General features: G+C 31.7%; 1 protein-coding gene across 2 annotated transcripts in view; it reads left to right on the plus strand.

Moving 5' to 3' along the window:
• The window catches only part of LOC124360701 (E3 ubiquitin-protein ligase MIB2), a 103,588-nt gene that overhangs the window by 12,102 nt on the left and 70,310 nt on the right, over positions 1-21,176 (plus strand). For both annotated transcript variants that reach the window (XM_046814529.1, XM_046814530.1), the window contains exons 2-8: positions 3,111-3,282; positions 4,327-4,628; positions 5,239-5,402; positions 8,523-8,738; positions 13,481-13,646; positions 13,743-13,876; positions 20,707-20,855. In XM_046814529.1, the coding sequence (XP_046670485.1) occupies positions 3,111-3,282; positions 4,327-4,628; positions 5,239-5,402; positions 8,523-8,738; positions 13,481-13,646; positions 13,743-13,876; positions 20,707-20,855 (1,303 nt within the window). The remainder of the gene's footprint in view (positions 1-3,110; positions 3,283-4,326; positions 4,629-5,238; positions 5,403-8,522; positions 8,739-13,480; positions 13,647-13,742; positions 13,877-20,706; positions 20,856-21,176) is intronic.

A 21,176-nucleotide genomic window follows, 5' to 3' on the forward strand; every position in this document is an offset into this window, starting at 1 on the left:
ACCGACCAGGTTAACTGACAAATCAACAAGCTGTATAGATAACATGTTAACCAGCCTAAATTGGAAGGGTAACCCTTATAAACACAGATTCAGGCCTATCTTTTCATAATGCTCTTCTGATTTCTTTGCCAACAATAAAACACCAGAAAAAAACCACTAAAAGGTAAGAATTTATAGTGAAGAAAACTTGGTCTAATAAAAAAAATTCCAGAAAGGGAACTAAATAATTTTTTTTCTCTGACTCTGTTGACTTAAACTATACATATTTTATTGAGAAATTTTTGATTTTTATGAGTGAATCTTTACATTTAATAACTGTTAAGTTAGACAAAGTTAAAAAAATTAAGTGAATAACAGAAGGAATAAAGGTTTTCTCACAAAGGAAACATCAACATCATATATTAGCAAAAAAGTAAAGATTTAAGTTTTATAAACTATGTAAAGAATGATATAAAAGTTAAAATAAAGTTGTGACTAAATCTAAAATGATGGCAAAATTGAACGCTACATAGGCCATTGTTAAAAGAGAGCTTGCTGTTCAGAGTAATAAAGCTGAAAAAAATGTAATATATATATATATATATAAATGGTAGTAAAATTAGTGACACTCAAAAACCTGTTGATCACTTTAATTCTCTCTTTATGGGTCTTGTGGGTGAGTTGAACATACCTAGTTGTAATGAAAATCAATGTTAATATTAGAGCAAATGTTCTAACATCAGAGTTAAATTAGTTTCAGTTTGTAACAACAGAGAAAGCAAATAATTTTAGTTTTGGGTGGTCTTACAGATCTGGGACGTATTTTATTCAATTTTTCAGTTTATTTTATCTAATAAATTTAACAACCATCTTTACACCATAAAACCACCAGTTTTGCTTTATTTCTGTTCTTTCCTAGAAATTTGGGTGAAATCTTTCGCTAGCCATAGCTCGCTAACAAAGCGTTTCCGGATATATGTTTATATGACTTTTTCATTATTTTGATGAGAGAAAACCACCTGAGAAGTTTGTCAGGTTACTTGTGGGACACCCTGTCTGTATATTTTTGAATTGTTGAACTTAGTGCATAAAAATCCAAACACCTTTGACAAATACAAAAATCAGCATAATAATAATACAGTACTAGACAAAAAAATCTTTTTGCTTTTCCAATTCATGAAACTTCTTTATTTGAAAAAAGTCCAATATATGGGAATTCACTTAATATAATTGTTTACCTTTATCACTAAAAGAGCTTAAGAATAATAATTTCCAAAATAGTATTAAAAACCTCCTCAAAAAAAAGCTTAGTACAGTGTAAATAAAATTCTGAAAGATAGTTTTTCTAAACAAGTAAATAATAAATTAAAAACATGTGCAGTTATTCATTGTTAAACCATACTATAAGGCGATGTAATATAAGGATGATTTTGATATTCTTCGTAGACATAGTACAATATAGACAATACATGCAGTACAACTGCAACGCTTGTATTTTAGTTATACTTTATTTAAACTTCATCATGCACCTGTTGGTATTACCTATTTATTTGTTCAAATGCCAATGTGCAATAAATACTTTGAATTTAATTAATACACATAGTTCAATCTTTCTAAACTAAAATGTTGGTATATGTAGATTGTTAATGGCTCTGTTTTCAAGAATAAAATTTCTATTTTCGTTCATGATTTCATACTAAATTTCTACTAAAAAAGAATTCTGCATTTGCACTTTTTAATTTGATTTTACATTTATTTTTTAATATAATCTTTATTCATTCTCAACAGAATTTTTGTTTCAATTTCTAGAGATTTTCATGATTGAAAACAAAATTTGACTCATCCTCTAATAATTTTACATTTTTTGATAGATTTATAAATCTCTTTATTTACATTTGTATTGTATTTCAAGTGTCGTGATATTGTACCAGTATACAATTTTAATACTTTTTCAATATTTTTTTGTAATTTTTATAGAAATATAGAAGCACATAATAACAGAATTTGATTTATATTATTTAGACTGCACTACAGTATAAGATTTTCTTGTTTGTATTAGAATAGAATTTATATTCATTTTCTGTTGTACCCAAAATTGAGCCATATATATATAATACAATGTAAAACTTATTATATATATATATATATATATATATATATATATATATATATATATATATATTTTATATCAATCAATATAAAATCTCTGTCTAATCTACATAAATGAATCTAAGGAAACAAACAAGCAAATCTTATACTGTAGTACTGTATATATATATTTATTTGTACTGTATATATATATATATATATATATATATATATATATATATATATATATAATAGACAAAACTCTTAAAATTATTTTATTTTTGAATTTTATAGCACTAATATACAAAACCCACTATCACTGACTGATCTACATATAGTAACAATTTTAGGAAGTAACCATTAGGAAAAAACAAGTGTAAATGTTGAGTTTAGCTCCAGTTCACCTTCCCCGTAGAGCAGGGTCTGAAATCTGATGGTGTAGCAGCCTTGACTCCTGAATTCTGGAGTCACGTTCATCTGAAGAGATAAGTAAAAGATCTCTTTAGACGAAGTCTGCGGCTGCATCAGATTTCAGATGCTGCACTATGAGGAAGGTAAACTGGAGCTAAACTCAACATTTACATTGAAACAACCCTTCCCACCGTAGCTACGGTATGTATAGAAAACTCAGTTGATCCGTTGTGGTGTAGGATCGTGTCAGAAACATCATAGTGCACTCAATTGTACACCTGATAAGACAATGAGAATCCCTCTTCATCTAGATTACGTATTTACGTATCTTCTTCACTGTATTTTAAAGTCTAGATGTCGCTCGTGTCAGAACGGTGCAAAGAGTTTGTTTTTGAGCACCTTTGTCCTCAACTTTTTGGGATCTCTTCAGACGAACATGACCAGCAGTCAAGTCTGCGACAGCGTTTTATATCAGCCAGTGCACCAAGAAGAAACTGAACTGGAGCTAAGCTCAACATTGTCTTTAAATCAACCCTTCCACCATAGCTATATTATGTCTAAAACATTGTTATTGTTGATTTCTAATACGTTATCATGTTTATGTACAGTAATTGATTTTAAAATGTTTCTAGGTGTAAAACATGCTAGCATTATCTGTGATGGCTGTAGAGCTCAAGGCATTGCAGGGATACGTTATAAATGCACTCGTTGTTATGACTATGACTTGTGTGGTCCTTGCTATCACGGAGATAAACATGACCTTAATCATGTCTTTCAGAGATTTGAAACAGCAAATGCAGTTGGGTAAGTATAAACAACTCATTCTGTCCTAAAAAAAAAACACATGTATTTATTATTAAACTTCACTGGTAGGAGTTGCTAAAGGAGTGTTCAAGATACCAAATATTAGCTATTTACTGATTATTCTTAGATATTATTTGATTATAGCCAGATATTATAGATATCTCATATTGTTAACCCTTTTAGGACCAGTTACCTTTATATTGCCAGTAAAGTAGAACTTCATCGACGATCAACTGGCAAAATCACATTCTTTTCCGATTCGGAACGGTCATCAGCATATCACCGGTTTGGAATTATTAGTTTTCCACTGCCATTAAAAAAAATAATTTTACGTTCCCTGCATTTGTGCATAATTTCTCTTCAGAAGTTAAAAACTAAAACCAAGGTTGAAGGTAAAATACAAAATATGCCCATGTCTAGTATAACAAACAGTATACTTCATTAAAATAACATTAAAGTAACCACAGTCTATATATTACACTTGTTGAAATTTTCTCATGTTACTGTTTGCATCAAGACCTTTAAAATTAACGTTTTGCTTATATGATGTGCTTAAATAATGTGCTTATATTTTTAAATGCCCAAGAAAAAGAGCCACCAAATTAAATTGTGACTCATTAAAGCCTATGTAAATATTTTATATATTTTATTGGTGGTAGAGGGAACTGGTAAAAGCTATAAGTGCAGTTTGGTATGTTAATATATGAAAATATTGTACTGCAAACATTATAGAAATAAATAGTTCAAATAAAATCAAGATGTCTCTTGTAGCCACTCCTCTGGTGACCCAACATTTTACAATTTAGATTCTCAAAGTCTTGCTAGAAGATCATATAGTGTAATTAGTTTGGACTGATGGATCTACCCTATTTACTCACACACTTATTTTCTTCTCACCATGACTAAAGTGTTATAACAAATTAGTAATACTAATATATTTTGTATAATATCTATGTACTGTTTGTTATTAAAAACTTGTAATGTATAATACTTTGATGGGTGTGATTTTTAATATTATTGAGGTTAATTTATTATTATTTCCAGTGTTGAAATGACACCACGCAAAGGAAGTACAAAGATTCAAAGCAGAGGAATTTTTATTGGTGCTAAAGTAATTCGCGGCACTGACTGGGAGTGGGGAGACCAAGATGGGGGATCTGGACACACCGGGAGGGTGGTGGACATCAAGGGTTGGGATAACGAAACAAGTCGCTCTGTAGCCAAGATCACATGGACGTCAGGGAACAACAATGTTTACAGAGTCGGACACAATGGTCGAGTTGACCTTAAATATGTGGAGGAAGCTGTGGGAGGATTCTACTACCCTGCCCACTTACCAATCTTGGGTAAGTCTCTACTCCAATCAGTAGCTATATTAATTTGTTCTTATTGCTTACAACATAGTTGTGCCAGTTAGTAACTATATATTCCTAGTAGTTTAGCAAGATTTAATTCCTTGGTTTAAAAGCTTTTGGTTAGTCAAAATAATAATAATGCAAGTAAAGATATACACAACATGTGAAAAAAGTGGATGGGGAAGAAGTAGCTGAAATAACCACTTTCTCCACCACCTATGCTGAAAGTATTGTATCTTTCTATATTAAATACATAACTACTTGTATGTCAAAAGACTTAAATCCAATAATTTTTACATAGATATAGAACTTAATTGTCACAGGAACAAAAAGTTTTGTGTGTAAAAAAAATAAAACTGTTTTCTTAGGTATAGTAGTTTGACATCTGATTCCCACTTCAACCTGGTCTATGTGATAAGGTTAAAAAAATTGTGTACATATATCATTGTTGAACAGTTTTATATTATACTGTTTGTATTTTCATCAACATACACTGGCTGTCTTGCAAGTTAGTATGTCAATTTCTATTTTCTTTAGGATAAAGTGTTTATGTTTAAATAGGTATGTTAATGTTTGGCAAAATAAAATAATCTGATTGCAGGTCATGCTGTGGAAGTGTACAGAATAAATCAAGCAGTTTGTGGTGATGGCCCACCACGGCATTTAACATTTAAGGTAGGAGATCGTGTAAAGGTAGTAATGGAAGTAGATGCATTGAAGTTAATGCAAAAGGACCATGGTGGCTGGAATGACAAAATGGCAGAAGTAAGTTAACAATTTAGTAATTAAATTATTTTCAATGCTTATATTAAGAAACTAGCTGGTGCCCACAATTTTCCAAATCAAAAGCCTTATACAAGTAAAAGCGCTTATGATGGAGTCCCATGATAATTTTTTAAAGTAAGTAAGCATACATTGGTACATCTAACTTTAGTAATCATGGTTAAGTGGATCAAAATTTAACCTGACTTTTTATATCATGTTTGGACCTTTTAAACTCACTTATGGTGCTGCAGTTGAGTTTGACTTATTGCCCCGATCAAATATTATGTAAGTATGTAACTCTCAGAAATGTACTTTGGTCAAAAAGGTTTGCTTTGACCTTAAAAAAATTTATTTCCTTTCTACTTTTCGTGTAAGATATTTCTAGTGCCATAGTTGAGTTTGCCTTGTTATCCCGATGAAGAAAATGCACATACATACGTAGGACTGAGAAGCCTACTACAGTCTAGAGGGAAATCCTACCTAACTCCTATCTATTTCCGGTATAAGGAAGAAATCCTTATTACATTCATGCACATTTCAAAGTAATCGTATATAAGGTTTTGCGTTATAGAAGTCTTGTTGTTACTCCTTGACTGTACTCTGGGAAGAATGGATCGTTAAGGCATATTATTGTTCATTTTACTGCGTGTCCTTTAAGCCACTGTGCTTTAATGCCACATCAAAACGTCAAGTAAGCCTACTAGTTTGGAGTACCTTATGTGAAAATATTCACTGCTTTGTTCATTAAGGTTGGTTTTATAACAGTATTTAAATAGTATTTACAATGCATTAGATGTTCATCAATGGTGCAATCTGGAGTAAAAGTTAAGACATTAAATTGGTCTTTACTATCTGTATTATAATACTGATCAAGCACTGTATACTTAATGTTTTATACAATTTAGACGTAAACAGATGTTTAAGCTACATTTTGAAAGTGTCAACAGCTATTTAGTTTTGGTAAAATTTGGATTATGAAACATAAATATTACAATTTTTTCTGAATTTCAAAATATTCTAAGTAACTTTTCCAATATTTTTCTTCATTTAAACATTCCTCGGATTTCATAGAATATTTTACAAAAAGAATTAGCTGAATTGGTCGAGCCATTCTTGAGATTAGGGCTTAGCAACACATTTTATTTCCCCAGTAGGGTTCACTTCTGGCTGGTTTATACCTTATAGTTGAATCCAGAGTCGGTACAGCAAAAAACCGTTGTGTCACTTGAATCTAGGCAACCTTATGGATGTCCATGAGCGGCACATCACTAACCGCAAATGTTAAGATTCTACGGTGCAGGGGTAATTCAATAGGTCTAGTCTACTGCAGGAGATGACTGTTGGAATTGGTGGGGATTTGTTCCCTAAGAGTCAAAAGTTCTTGCCAACCTAGACATAAGGGTGTGCTACCCCCTGCCTGTTTTGATTGGAGAGGCTGGTTCAGAGCTGGCTTTTCCTTCTTCCAAGGGGACATGACTTGAGATTATTGCCCTAAACTTTTCCTCATGAATCCTGACAGGAGGCAGTCCCTACTCCCAATCATACCCATCCAAAATACCCTTCATCCTGGAAGCAGTGCAAAGGTCCTTTATGACTAGGTGCAATTTTCTAAGCTTCTTGACCTAAGAGAAGAAAAAACATTTTTATAAATAATTTTTATTTATAAGAAGAGTTTTCTTTTATAGATTTCTGCTCCAACATATTACTTTATGCTGATATGCATGCATGGGAGAAAAATAAATGAATTATTGTAATTACAATACAGACATTTTAGGTACTATTTGCCATAGTTCACTGAAATTCATAAAAAACTAAAGATTAAGACAAAAAGATCATTCCAGACTTTATTTTATTTCTTATAGCCTAAAATTGATTATACATTAATAGCTAATGAAGCCGGTAGACAGTGCTACAAACAAAAGAAGGCTGTTGCGGGGACGGTTAGCGGGCTACCCGAGTGGCAAGATAACCCGTAACAATGTTCACCTTGAAGAGTAGGAACTCAAGAGATGACTCGGTACATCGGGTTATAATAAGTTTATTGAAAATAGTCACTTGGCACAACTCTGTTCACAACATGTAAAATGAAAACACCTGTATAAAATTACTACTACTGAGAATAAACTATTAACACTATACTTTGTGGTACTTATGTTTCACAATTCCAACATCTAACTATTCTGCCTACTACCGCGACCGGTTCCTCGCTGTGCAGTCTGCGGAGACTGATCCCAACACCGTGACCGTTCCTCACTGTGCAGTCTGCGGAGACTGATGACTACTACTGCGCCTCGCAGGGCTTAAATAATACAACCCATTAAGAGCGATTATCGCTCTGTACATATCATTGTCCAAAGTGCTAATGATCTGTAGATTGCTGTGTGAGCAGTGACAATTTGTTAATGATAATGTTGTATATCTATTACTTATCTAACGTCTACTCTTCTCACGCTAACACTATTCCAGTTATTGATACACGTTAAATAATACATACAATCATGGCCACATGTTCTTACATACTAATATGATTACAAAATAATGTTACTCTACAACAAGGCCATACATTCTTATTTTTGTATTAACTGTGTATAAATTGTAACAAATATTTATCTGAGTCTTTAGTTATGAAAATACCAATTTGTTATTGTTATTTTGGTATTTTCGTAATGAACCTGTTGGTTTTTGAAAAATGTTAATCCTGTACATTTAAAATATAGCCACTATTTTGAAATGAGTTATATTTTTATGAAACATTCACATATACAGACAAATAGGTAATCAAAATAGGACATGATTATCACGTAAAAGAGAAGTTTGATGTTTTTGTATTGAACATTCTGTATAATCAAATTAATTTCTCAATACACCTTTCTTAATTTTGTATAGATATCTCAGTATTGTTAAAGACATATTCTAGTTTTACTCATGTTTCTTAAGGATAGAGAGGAAGGGATAATCAAAGGCTTGTTTCTCTCTTGACCTAAAAATGTTAAGTGTAGCACTGTCTCTTCGTGTTGCTCATTGATAATATTTGAGCAGGTCTAGATGAGTTCTTAGTTGTTGATGTAAAAAACATTCCAAAATTTTGTGTTTCTAACACTTGTTTTTGACAATTTTCAGTTTATTGGGCAGGTTGGTGTGGTGCATAGAGTGACTGACCGAGGAGATATTCGGGTTACGTACGATGGCTGCAACAACAGATGGACCTTCAACCCAACTGTGCTCACTAAAATAGATGCATTTGCTGTTGGAGACTTAGTTAAAGTTATATCTGATCCCATTAAAGTTAGAGAATACCAGAAAGGACATGGAGAATGGATTGAGGTGATGAAAAGTGTAAGTATACTTAAAATGCCACCATCAAATATTTAAATAGTGGAAATCAATCAATTGTTTTCATAATTATTTATAATTTCCACAATAATAATTCTTAGGAGATTCATACATTTGGTGAAAGGAGGCAGTGTGCAAACCTAAAAAGTGCAATAATACAAATGGTTTTACTCTCTCGAAGATGATGTCTGGATATCCAGCAAGTTCATAGAAGATGTGCAGGAACCCTTTTTGACTGAAATTGATGACTTCATTGCCAAATCTGAAATAACAGCCCAATACCAATATGTACTGGTGCTTGTCCAGTCTGTACTCAATACTCTGCTGGTATTTCAGCCCCCATCACCACTGGCATCTGAGAATCAGTTTGTTTCTTTACAAAATATTTATTTATTAACCCTAGAACCGTCGTATTAGAAATTCTAAAGTATGCACTGATTTTTGAAGGTTTTACAGGGTACCTTTGTAAGTTAAAACAAATTGTGTGTGTATATATATATATATGTATATATATATATATATATATATATATATATATATATATATATATATATATATATATATAATCAGAGAATATAATAACATAATTTTGAAGTAAAAATAAATATTTTTACAGCATATATTGTATTTATTACAATCAAATATGATTTTTCAAATGTTCAATAGTCAAATTGGATGAAATTTAGTTGTGAATACAACAATTTATGGTGTTTAGAAAGGAAAGTGGTAATAATTTTTATGTTTTCAGAGAAAAGCGAGTGGCAAATTTTTACCCATTTTCAGTTGCTATACAACAAAAATAAACATTTTAATCCGGAAAATCCTGTTTCTTAGATTACAGTCTTAAATGGAACTCCTATATACATTACCTTACAAAGCAGCTTAATTCAGCAATTTATGCACTGAGGTGTTTATCTTCATTTGCCTCCCAGAAAACTCACAAACGGGTTACACGATATATATGTTTATGTTATTTTATGTTTTAGATATTTTAATTTTAATAGTATTAAGTTTGTTATTATTAATTGTCCACTAATAAATTGTCACATTGGGAGTGCCAATGGCAGAGTGGTCTAAGACGTTGGACTTTGAGTCTGAGTTAGAGATCGTGGAGGTTCGAATCCTGTCTGTGACCGTTGCACTTTTTATCAGTACCATCAACCTTGTACTGTATCGACTCTCCCCTTATTCTGTTTGATAAGATCCTCGCACAGGCCAGTAGCCCATGAGGACGGGCAGAATAAGGCATAGAAGGAGATCAGTTTCTCTTTTTTTAAAAAAAAAAAAAAACTTATTATTCACTGATATATATATATATATATATATTATATATATATATATATATATATATATGTATTGACTTACACAAAAAACTTATTGTTCAACTGTAAAACAAAGAAAAATCTGTTTGTTCTGTGTTGTTGTTGTCTGTTGATCTGTTTGTTCAATAAAGATTCAGTTCAATTAAACTCAAAATTCAAATGGGAGCTAAAACCCAATTTTTTAATGTTCTGACTAACTCTCACTCAATGGGGGATGGCCAATAAAGAGTCAGTGGATAATTTTAAATGCAAGCACAGGTTGATATGCTCATCAATTTAAAGGGCTGGTTAAGCATAGAAGTATACAGAAAACCACACTTCTAAAGACCATTCAACTAAAAATAATAGTTATTCCAAAATTTTAAAAATAATCCTTAAAATTCAGAAAAAAAATGTGTAACCTGGATGGTGTTAATAAACAAATGTTATGTAATTAAATGTAATAACTAGTTAGTTTCCTTATTCAGAAATGTTAATAACGCATCATTTTCAAGTGTTTCTTTTCTTTAAATTAACCTTGAAATTATTACAACAAGGAAGTAACCAATGCCCTTTTTAAAAAAGGGATAATTTAGATCAAAGGTCATCAAGAACAATGGTCATCATTTTGTTATTGTTATCTAATTTGGGAATTCCTACCTAAACATTGGAATGTTTAAAGGAAAGTTCTCAGAGCTTGTTTGTTTTCTCTTTTAGTTGAACTTTTCTCATTAGTTGAACAATAACAACACATTAAGGTTTTACAGGTGTCAGGAATAAATTTGTTAGTTCTGTTGCCTTTCAAGATGTTAAGTAGTACCTAGTTGTAACTCGATATTTACCATAATTAATGAGTTAATCACTATTGTCACTATGCTATTAAGTGAGCGCAAAAGAATTACATTATTAACCTGTAACAGTCTAGTGGTGTACTGGTTCCATTTGGACACATCAGTACATACAGTATTACTCATAGTATGTACTTCATTACGTGGGCTGATAAGGTTTGCATGGTTATGGTTAGGCCCGTACTTAGGCACATGCTATTCTGTGCTCATGCATAGGGTGGATGGTTTTGGGGGGGATAGGGGAAGGGGTAAATTTAAACATTTTCATATTAATAATTAAATATTTACAATGTATTAAAATAATGGTAATACGTTATGTTATAATAGTCATATTCATGCCACCATAAGGCTATTACTGGTTTATATTCATGCCATTATAAGGTTGTCTGATTGATAGTGGAACACTGTAACGTATATAGGTTTGCATATCAACAAATATTGTTGGGAATCCAGTGCCGCCGTGCTGCCTACCGCTCTTCTACTTCCAGAACAAAATGTATAGATACCCGAGTTTGAACATTGGCCATGAACTGACAATGACTAATAAAGCTACAATAACAGCAGATACATTGAAATTTAGCTTGTTTGTTTCAGTGTTGACGTTTGAAGCAAATAATTTTCAAACAATGATTTCTACTTTTTATTCTTATAACTACGTAAAAGGTACCGTTTTTGGCATCAGCCAAACTGACACTTACAAAATTTCTAACTTAGTAACTAAGGATCCGATTAAGACCACATTTTTATGAAAAATAGTTACAATGTTTTTGAGTATGTTATTTTTGAATTATATGAATGAAAGTTTTTATAAAATTACCAACTTAACTTTTTATTCTTAACCAGATGATTCAACAAATTCGGCATTGATCACGTTATGGAGTTCTTGAAGTCATTGTCTAGGCGGTGTAATTTTATAAACCACTATTCATTATTTTAATATTTAACACTGGTTTCATTGAACAAATTTGATTAATTTACCACGACTGGCACCAGCTCACTGAAACACAAAAACTTCCAGACTACTGTCGGCTGTGTTGCAATGATTGTACATGGCCCGCTCGTGCCCAAGATTTTAACACTTTTAAAATATTTTACCATTTCTCATTAAGCCTTTGGACCAGCAATATCATGTCTGTTTTTATGAAGTAATTGACAATTTTGATCATAGACAAGCTAGAAGAAAACCACTACTTACGTAAGCTAAAGGTAATGTTTTTTTTTATTCAAAGAGAAACTTTAAAAATCCAACAACTTTTTTAAAAATATTTTACTGTAGTTATTGTTATTGTTGTCTATAACGTTATGGAAACTTTAGGACAGTGGATTATTTTGTCCCTTATGGGTGAGATATAAATTAAATTAATGTGTGTTACTGTACTGGGGAGCTGGCTGGTGGATGATGGGAAGAGGTGTTTAAGAATTAGGAGGGAGGGAGTTTGAATGACTGATGGCACAGTGGTGCAAAATAACTCAGTAATTAAATATGGGCATGGTTATGGTGACGTTTTCAATCATTGGAAGAGGTATTTAATTTATTTAATACAAATTTTCCATATACAAACCCTATTGCAAAATCTACTGTGAGCATTAAATATAGACTTAGGTGTGGATGGTCACAGACAGAAACGAATGAGGAAAATTCGTTTCTACAAGATATTTTTCAGGACGCACCTAACTCCTTTATGTCAGCTTGGAGCACCTCCTCACTGCAGTGTAGACATAAGATGGCATTTAAACCATGTGTTCCTAGGTAAATGGATTGGTAGAAGAGGCATGGTAGAATGACCACCATAATCTCTGGAAGATGTTCATTGCTACTACACTCTGGTGGTTAAATAAGGGACTATTATGAAGGTGCATGGTGAAGTTTAACTGGACGTTAGAAACAAAACATTATTGTTTTTCAATTGCATGTTTGAAGTTATTAGCAAGTTTTGTATCTTATACTTTGATTGTGCTTCAGTCGGTATGGCAGAAACTGGTTATAATAATGATAAGGATGTTTATCTATTTTAGATTTGTCTGCATGCGTAATTCTTAGTTAGACATTCAGCTGTATAATGTTTCTGATGATCGGGGTGCGGACTCCATTTATTGACCATAACCTGATTTGATGAATGAGGACATTACTATGGCAGTTTGATATATGAAGATATCGCTAAGGTTCATCACAGTGGGCGAGAAACATGCTATATGAGTACTGACTCGTGCGGAAAATAAACCTGGCTGAAGGCTACAACAGCACCATTGAAAAACCTGCATTTATAGGGTTAATAACAATGTAGAATGGTTTAGTGGGGAGTATAGACCGTTGGACTCGTGTTTAAATATTTTTAATCAGTGGTCCGTTCACTTGTATTGATTGGCTTGTTTTAGTGTTGGTCTAATTAATGTTCTGATCCTTGCATCAGTAAAATGACATTTATGACCACAATATTTTTTCAAGAAGTTACCAGATGTTGATAACATATTTCGTCTATTTTAATTTATACTCATATTGATATCTGCAGCAGTATTTCATGGTAGTAAATTGTGCAATGTTCCTATATGACCTTTCATAGTGTTATTATTATATCTAAGATGTATGTACATCTAGGCTCTGGGCAAGGTTGGCACAGTGATTAAAATCTACTCTGACGGAGATCTTCGTGTGAGTGTGAGTGATCATACGTGGACCCTGAATCCCCTTTGTGTACAGCCACAATCAGCAGTGGGGAGTGGTACTGACACTGAGCCCAACAGCACTACTACAGCACCAACGGGTCAGTGTTATACTTAATTATAGCAGTGATAACATTTTCTTACATGTTGAAGTATTGACTTGAAATAAAAGTGTGTAATGTTTACTTGGTATATAGGTGATGAAGGTGGAGAATTGGCAAATCTGTTGGAAGCTCATCTGGAGATCTCAAAGTTAGATCAGCTAGTACGAGAGGCTGCCCAAGGACACTTTGATACTATCAGAGAGTTTGTTACAAAACATCCTGACCAGGTAGATCATGTTGTCAATTTACTTGTTAAAACATGTTTCTTCTAATCATTATTGACCTAACTGGTCTTTAATATTTTTTACCATTTGGAAAAGGAACAACTTTTTCCTGGCCAAATAGCCTTCTTTGAGTAACCTAGCTCTAAAATTGCTTGAAATTGTCTTTATTTGCTTTAACATTACTCTCTGCTGTGCTGTCGTCATACAGTAGTTTTTTAACTTCTCGTAACAATCATGTTATCCTTGTCAGTGAATGTATTTTTGATTGTGCTGCGACATGGAGAAGTATAAGAAACATTTTGTACATCACTGAATCGGCAATGTGACATTTCTTTCTTCAAAACCAAATGTGTTTTGGAGTACTAATAGAAAAAAGGAGAAAGGAGCTAACAATAAGAGTAAATAATTTAAGTCTGGTTTTATGTAATAAATTTTATAAATTAAGGTTAGCAGAAAATCAAAGTACACAACATACACAATTTAATTTTTATATGGAAACGCAAATTTTATTTTATCTACTTTCTTGGAGGGCTCTTAAGAGTGAAAGTAAGTCTGATTTGTATGTACCGTAATTCATTTTATAAATTAAGGTTAGAATAATATTTTATACACATTATTGGTATCAATTGAAAGCTCCTATATATTAGACATACCTTTTTGTGGATTTTGAAATACACAGGTTTTTAACACGTTCATGAAGACAGCTTATATCTGGACTTTTTTATTTGACGTTGATTTAAAAAAAATAATAATGGTAGAAAACCGTGATTGTGTTTTATTATGTTTAACATCTAAGTATAACAAGAAAAGTATGTAGGCTTCACAATTTTGCACACAGCAGAAATATTTAAATTTGATTTTTTGAATTTATCTCCGTTTACCCCAAGAGATGCTTAAAAATTAAGCAATCGTATGATCAACGGGATACACATTAGTCTGAGGTATTTATTTAAGCACGGGATCAAATTTAACAAACCCCAGGACAGACAAACAATAAAAACGTAATAAGGAATGCATATCAACGTGTACCCCATTGGGCGCACGACGTGCTTTACCCGGTATGTATCCGATCGATACTCAATAGTAGTTGTGTAGAATTGAGAGTACCCAACAGGTTCATTGTGTTAATGTTAATCTTATAAGTATTAATGAATAGTTTGAAACAGCTGATAACTAAAACTTGTGTTGATCGGCAGTTATTCTCAATTATTATTATTCAATCAACCAACTAATAACTTAATATCAGTGTATATCTTTATTGTGTTTTACACTTGTATGTTATGATAGAATTGGTAAACAATTTATATTTAACGGTAGGATTTGCTGTTTACATATATTATATTTATCAGTAGATAGTAATATGGCATTCCTGGCTCAATTTTGGGAACATCAGAAAGTCAATGTAAAAATCTCTGACTAATCTACATAAATGAATCTATAGAAACAAACAGAAAATCTTGTACTTTTTTACTGTACAAATAACAAAATAAAATTGTTTTATTGTAAACTTCTATATTTCTAATAAAAAATCTAAAAATAAAAAATCTTACAACAACAAAATATTGAAAATGTGTTAAAATCTAAAATTTGAAGTCTAATACAACAAAATTTCTATTTGGTTTCTATGCTGGTTTTATTGGGATAGAAAAAAAGTTGTATGATTGTAAATTTACCAGTGAATTTTGAGCATAATGATATAATTATTGATGATTTAAAATATGAAGGAACTCAAAGTTTGTGGAGATTATTAACAGACAATGATGTACCGAAAGATAATATTCCCAAGAAGATTTAAAAAGATTATTGTAGTTTTATGGAAATCTAATTCAATCTGTAAAAATAATGATCCAATGACTAGAAAAACAAAATAAAGCTGAGGTAAAAAATATATATGGGATAGTAAAGATCAAGTCGAAGGATCTGGAATAAGAAAATATTGAAATAATAGAGTTGAATACAAATACATTGATGATTTGACAAAACTGAATAGTGTTATTAATTACATTTATGCTCAAGAAAAAGCAACAATTTTTTGTACGAAAAGAAAGCAATTAAAGATTTTATTTTGAATATACTTGATGAATTTGTTGAAAAACCCAGACCGAACTAACTATTAAAAAAAATTTACTTGCAATAAGGTTACCAATTTTAATAGTTTTAAAATTTAGTGGGCTTGTAAACTATTTTAATAACAATTTACCATTTGAATTGCATGTATCAGGCTATCAGTATTGGGACCTGGAAGAAAGCTTAAATAAATTGTACAGAGCTGCAATGGAACATGTAATTTTTTATGTAAGAATTTAGATACAAATACTAGACGTAATGTCAAGAAAATCAAGCAAGGTTTCTTGTACATTTAACATGTTCATGACGTGTACCCCATAGGGTAAACACAATCTTTCACAACTGCCATCCTGATCGGGTACACACCGGGCTTTGGTACAGTGCCCGATGGGATACATGTGGCTGTGCATTTCTTTATTACGTTTTTATTGTTTGCATGTCTTGGCGGTTGGTTAAATTTGACCTTGCACATAAATAAATAGACTATTGTGTTTGCCATTGGGCACAACATTGCTTTAACTTTTAAGGTAAATTAATTCTTTACGTACCCCTTGGGGTGCACGAAGTAAAATTGAATAAACACATTGAGATGATGTTTTTGGCGATATTGTGAAGGCTACATAATTTTTTGTTATACTTAGACGTTTAACGTAAAAAAACCGATTACAGTTTTTTTGCCATTATTATTGAAAAATTCTACAGCAAAGAAAAAGTTCAGAAAAAAATGTTCACGTCATCGTGAACATGTTAAATGACATTAATAATAATTCATTATATTAATATTAATTTTTTTCCTAGTTTCAAAAATATACTCTTTAGCTATTGAAGCATTTTGATTTTACCATAATAATTTTAGTGATAAAAAATCCTAAATAGTTGCACAATAAAATGAAATTATTTTTATTTATCTCAATTGTCTAAACATAAGCATTTTTATTAAATATACTTATTAGTAGATGTAATTTTATAAGTTCTCTTTGCATTTATGAAACAAATCATTTACTTTCTTATTAGAAATATAAAAGCATATAATAAAAAAATAAAATTTATTTTTGCTTTTTAGACAGTAAAAGAGTATAAGGTTAAGTATAGTAAACAGAATTATTTTCATTTGGTTATGTGGATTAGGCGTAATATACATTGATTTCCTCTTGTTCCAACATTGGAGCCAGGAACATCTTATTATCTACTTTTAACAATCAATACACAAAAGGAATTCATCAATACACAAAAGGAATTCTTTTAAATAATATCACGTTCAGAAACACCTTCCTATAGATGGAATCAACTTAACTAAACTTTTGATATCAAGAATCCTTTAACCCCTTTGAACGCCGATATAACATGTAGTATTTTTATATTACGCTCATTTAAGGTGGAAAAATAAAAATATTTCCTTAAAGCTACTTTTTTTATTCATTCCTAATGAATAATAGTCACACACACAAAAATAAATTTTACAAAAAATGTAATACTTGCATTAAAATAATCACATTTTTTCATAATAATGGAATATTTCAATCAAAATCAAATTCAGGTTACAGAGTAATAAATACATGTGATGAAAAATATGAAAACTATGTACAAGGATAAGAAAACAAATAAAAGTGGTATATGCTGATCTGATTAGTTTATAAGTTCTGATAATAGATTTAGGCAGTTGTATGGTAACACTTCAAAACACAAATCGGAATGAACATGGGGTCTCGAGATATGACTTGCAACATAAATTCAACAACAGAAAAGAAACAATAAAAACATTATAACACCTAAAACATGGTAACAATAACTTTTTATAACTGTTTGTATAAGGAATGGCAACGCAAGAACACTTCCAAAGGCACAATGCGTTCTCCACTGATAGTCAAAATGGCGGATAGTATCGTCATCGGCGTACAGACGGGAGTAGGAGAACAGCTGCCAGCAACAAAACAATTTATTGTTTACCTACTGCGGCCAGCTGACAGCTGCAACTGGATTATTTGGTTAAGGCAGTACATTACTTAGTATTGTGGCTTATATATTGAGCTTATAAACTTAAAAAACAGTAATAAAATATATTTTTATCGATCGGCGGATTATTCCGTCTACGGCGTGCTAAGGGTTAACATAACTGTAATTTTTATATTCTGGTAGCTAACATAATATGATTTTAATGGTTTTAGTTCTGCAAAAGCTAAAGCAAATATTTCCTCTGGACGAGTACTTCCGATAGTTATCCTGAATCTCTGTAATTGAGGTGTTATAAGTTCCAAAATGTATTCGAAACTTGAATGCTTGTCAGGAAATAATAGTAAAATTTTAGTGCGTATTTCTAATTTCACTCATCCATCAATATCTCATGCTTGATGTGTGCTGTGAACCCATACCCTCGGGAGCTAATAGTCAATAGTCAAACCACTTCGTTCTATAATATGTTGAAGGTACAAAGAATAGTGTTACTTCAATGAAATACTAAAAACTAAATTAAATATATAAACATTTTTTAAATGGTAGCGTTAGTTTTATTTCAAAGTACTACAATAACTCGCATCTTAAAAATGTATCTTCAATTCTTCTTTAATTAAATTGATTGGTTTTTGTATTTAAACAATCCTGAAAAGAATACAGACAGTTTAGTTAAATAATCCTTTACTTCTTTTAACAGATCTTTTTCTATTATAAATTTTGTTGCTAGATTATATAAATATCTCACACCTCTGTAATATGAAATGTTTTCTTTTGATAAAATTCTAGATTGTGTTGATCGATATGTCTATTAAAATGAGTATATATATATATATATTTATATATAATACAGTAGAATCATCAGCATACATACACACAGCACCATTCAACCCCTTCATCACCCCTGGCAAACCTGCTATATAACATAAGAACAAGTGAGGTTCCAGGATAGACCCCTGGGGCACATCATGCCGCAGTGTCTGCAGCTGTGATCTATACAGACTTTTATTGTGAAAAATAGTTTCTTCAATTTCTACATATTGTTTTCTGTTAGTTAAATAGGAATTAAACCATGCCTGCTCCTTTCTACAAACACCTAAGCTGTTCAATATCTTATCAACTTCACATGTCAAACACTATCAAGTGCTCTGGAAGATCTAAAAAAGAAATCCCAACTACTTTTATCAACTGAATCAACAATGGACCAGATAAGTTCTATACCTCCAGTTATTATTGATTTTATACGAAGAAAACCATGTTGTTTGCCCAACATTTCATTAGACTCAAGATGCTTAAAAGTTGATCATAAACCACTTTTTCAAATATTTTAGAAAAAAATTGGGGGCAATGACACTGGTTAACATCTGCATATAATTCCACAATATCACAACTACATAATCACCCTTACTTTCCATGTTTGCTACAACTAGATTACTCTTTTTTCACACTTATCTTACAACAGTAACACAATAAGGGGAGGCTAAACAACATTGACTTCCCTTCTTTTGTTACCATCGACACAGTCACATTGTATTGTGTCTTGAAGCAACCCTCTACCGAATGTGGCAATGATTTGGCCTTTTCTCCGGTTCTGGTGCATGATGTCATGTTGTGTCGAATTGGGTAGTATGTAGCCAGCCTAAGTTGTATTAACCCTTTTTTACTCCGTGATTTTTTTAAGGTACATGGTGGAAAAACCGGTTCTTATTTACTAGGTTATGCCAGAAACTCCATGCAAAAATGTCGTATTTTACATGGCTGCACATTAAATTCTGTAACTTTTTTATTTATTGTAGTATACTGATGATTCTTGTTTTGTTTTACTTTACTTGAAATGGATTAATATTTAAAAAAATATATTTTGGTATAAAATATGTTTCTTATATTTTTTATTCTCTTAGAAAAAAAAAAAATTTTATAAATTTTTTTTTTAAGTTTGACATGGTAAAACTAATATTATACTTCAACTTAACTCCTTAATCTATTTTTTTATAAAAAGACCTTTTTATTTATAAACATGCAACCAAAATTTTAATGTCCTACATTGAACGGTATAGATGTTACAGCAACATTTGTATAAGTTCACATATTCAAAATTTTCACAGGTTCTGGTTGAAGTTCACAAGTTGATCACTCTGTTGAGGATATTTTGCAGCTAACACATTACATAGTTTTCTTGTTACAACACAACACAAACATAAATAGAAGAGTACTATATAGTTTCTAATTAGGCTTATATTTACAAAAAAATATTTACAACGCAGTCTTGATACACTTTGTTCAACACGAATGACTTGACAAACACCCCCCATGCAGGCCTCTCTTGCACTTCACACAAGCAGTCCTAGACCTTCTCCTTTTTCCTCCTCCAGCAATGCTCCTCACTAGCAGGAGACATTTACTCGTCTTCTTTTACTAATTTTCAACGAATAAAACACAATTACGAAGGAATAATCCACACACGCTTTGTTTACAAACACTACAAGTCGACAATACGTAGTCGTAACGTTGGAAACAAGAAGTAGACTGACAGCTGTTTCCAATTGTGATCACCGGCACAAAAATCAGACATAGAGTAAGCAACTATACATCATTTTACTCGTCAATTCACGTATAACGTCATAACACCGAATATTTTAGCTTTTGGTTTGTTACTAAGCCAGTGATATACTAAAAACCAACATCCGATATAATCGGATCCGGAGGTTTTGGCGAGACCAGCTGGATCCGATCTCGTCGGACGTCGGAGTTTAAAGCATATTTCGTATATCCGATCTGATCGGATGTCGGAGTTAAAAGGGTTAATGTTTTGTTTCCAGGTAGACGCACAAAGCCATGGCAAGACATTTCTTCTGGTCGCTTGTCACCAAGGACACATGGATCTTGTCATATTCCTGTTAAACAACAAGGCTTCCATAAACCTTACAGATGAAGAAGGTGACACAGCCCTTCACTACGCTGCATTTGGGTAATGTTGTAAAACATAACTATAGTCATAGTTGTTTAATTCTTTAATGCCTATGGCAAATTCACAACACCAACATGAACACAATATTTTTTGTAGATAGCACTCCTATATAATCTATTAGCTGCAGTCAGAACTATTTCAAGCAGTTGTTTGTTTTACTAGATAGAGGACAAATCATTCTATCTTTTTGTAATTAATAAGTTTTCTTTTGTTGTTTTATTCATATGGTTTTTAACTAAACATACAACTTGACTCATCTAATCAGCAAAACATTATAGAATACCATGTCTGCTATTGTTCATTCAAACTTATTGTTAAAAA

The sequence above is a fragment of the Homalodisca vitripennis genome, chromosome 4, assembly GCF_021130785.1.
Source record: "Homalodisca vitripennis isolate AUS2020 chromosome 4, UT_GWSS_2.1, whole genome shotgun sequence".
NCBI lineage: Eukaryota > Metazoa > Arthropoda > Insecta > Hemiptera > Cicadellidae > Homalodisca > Homalodisca vitripennis.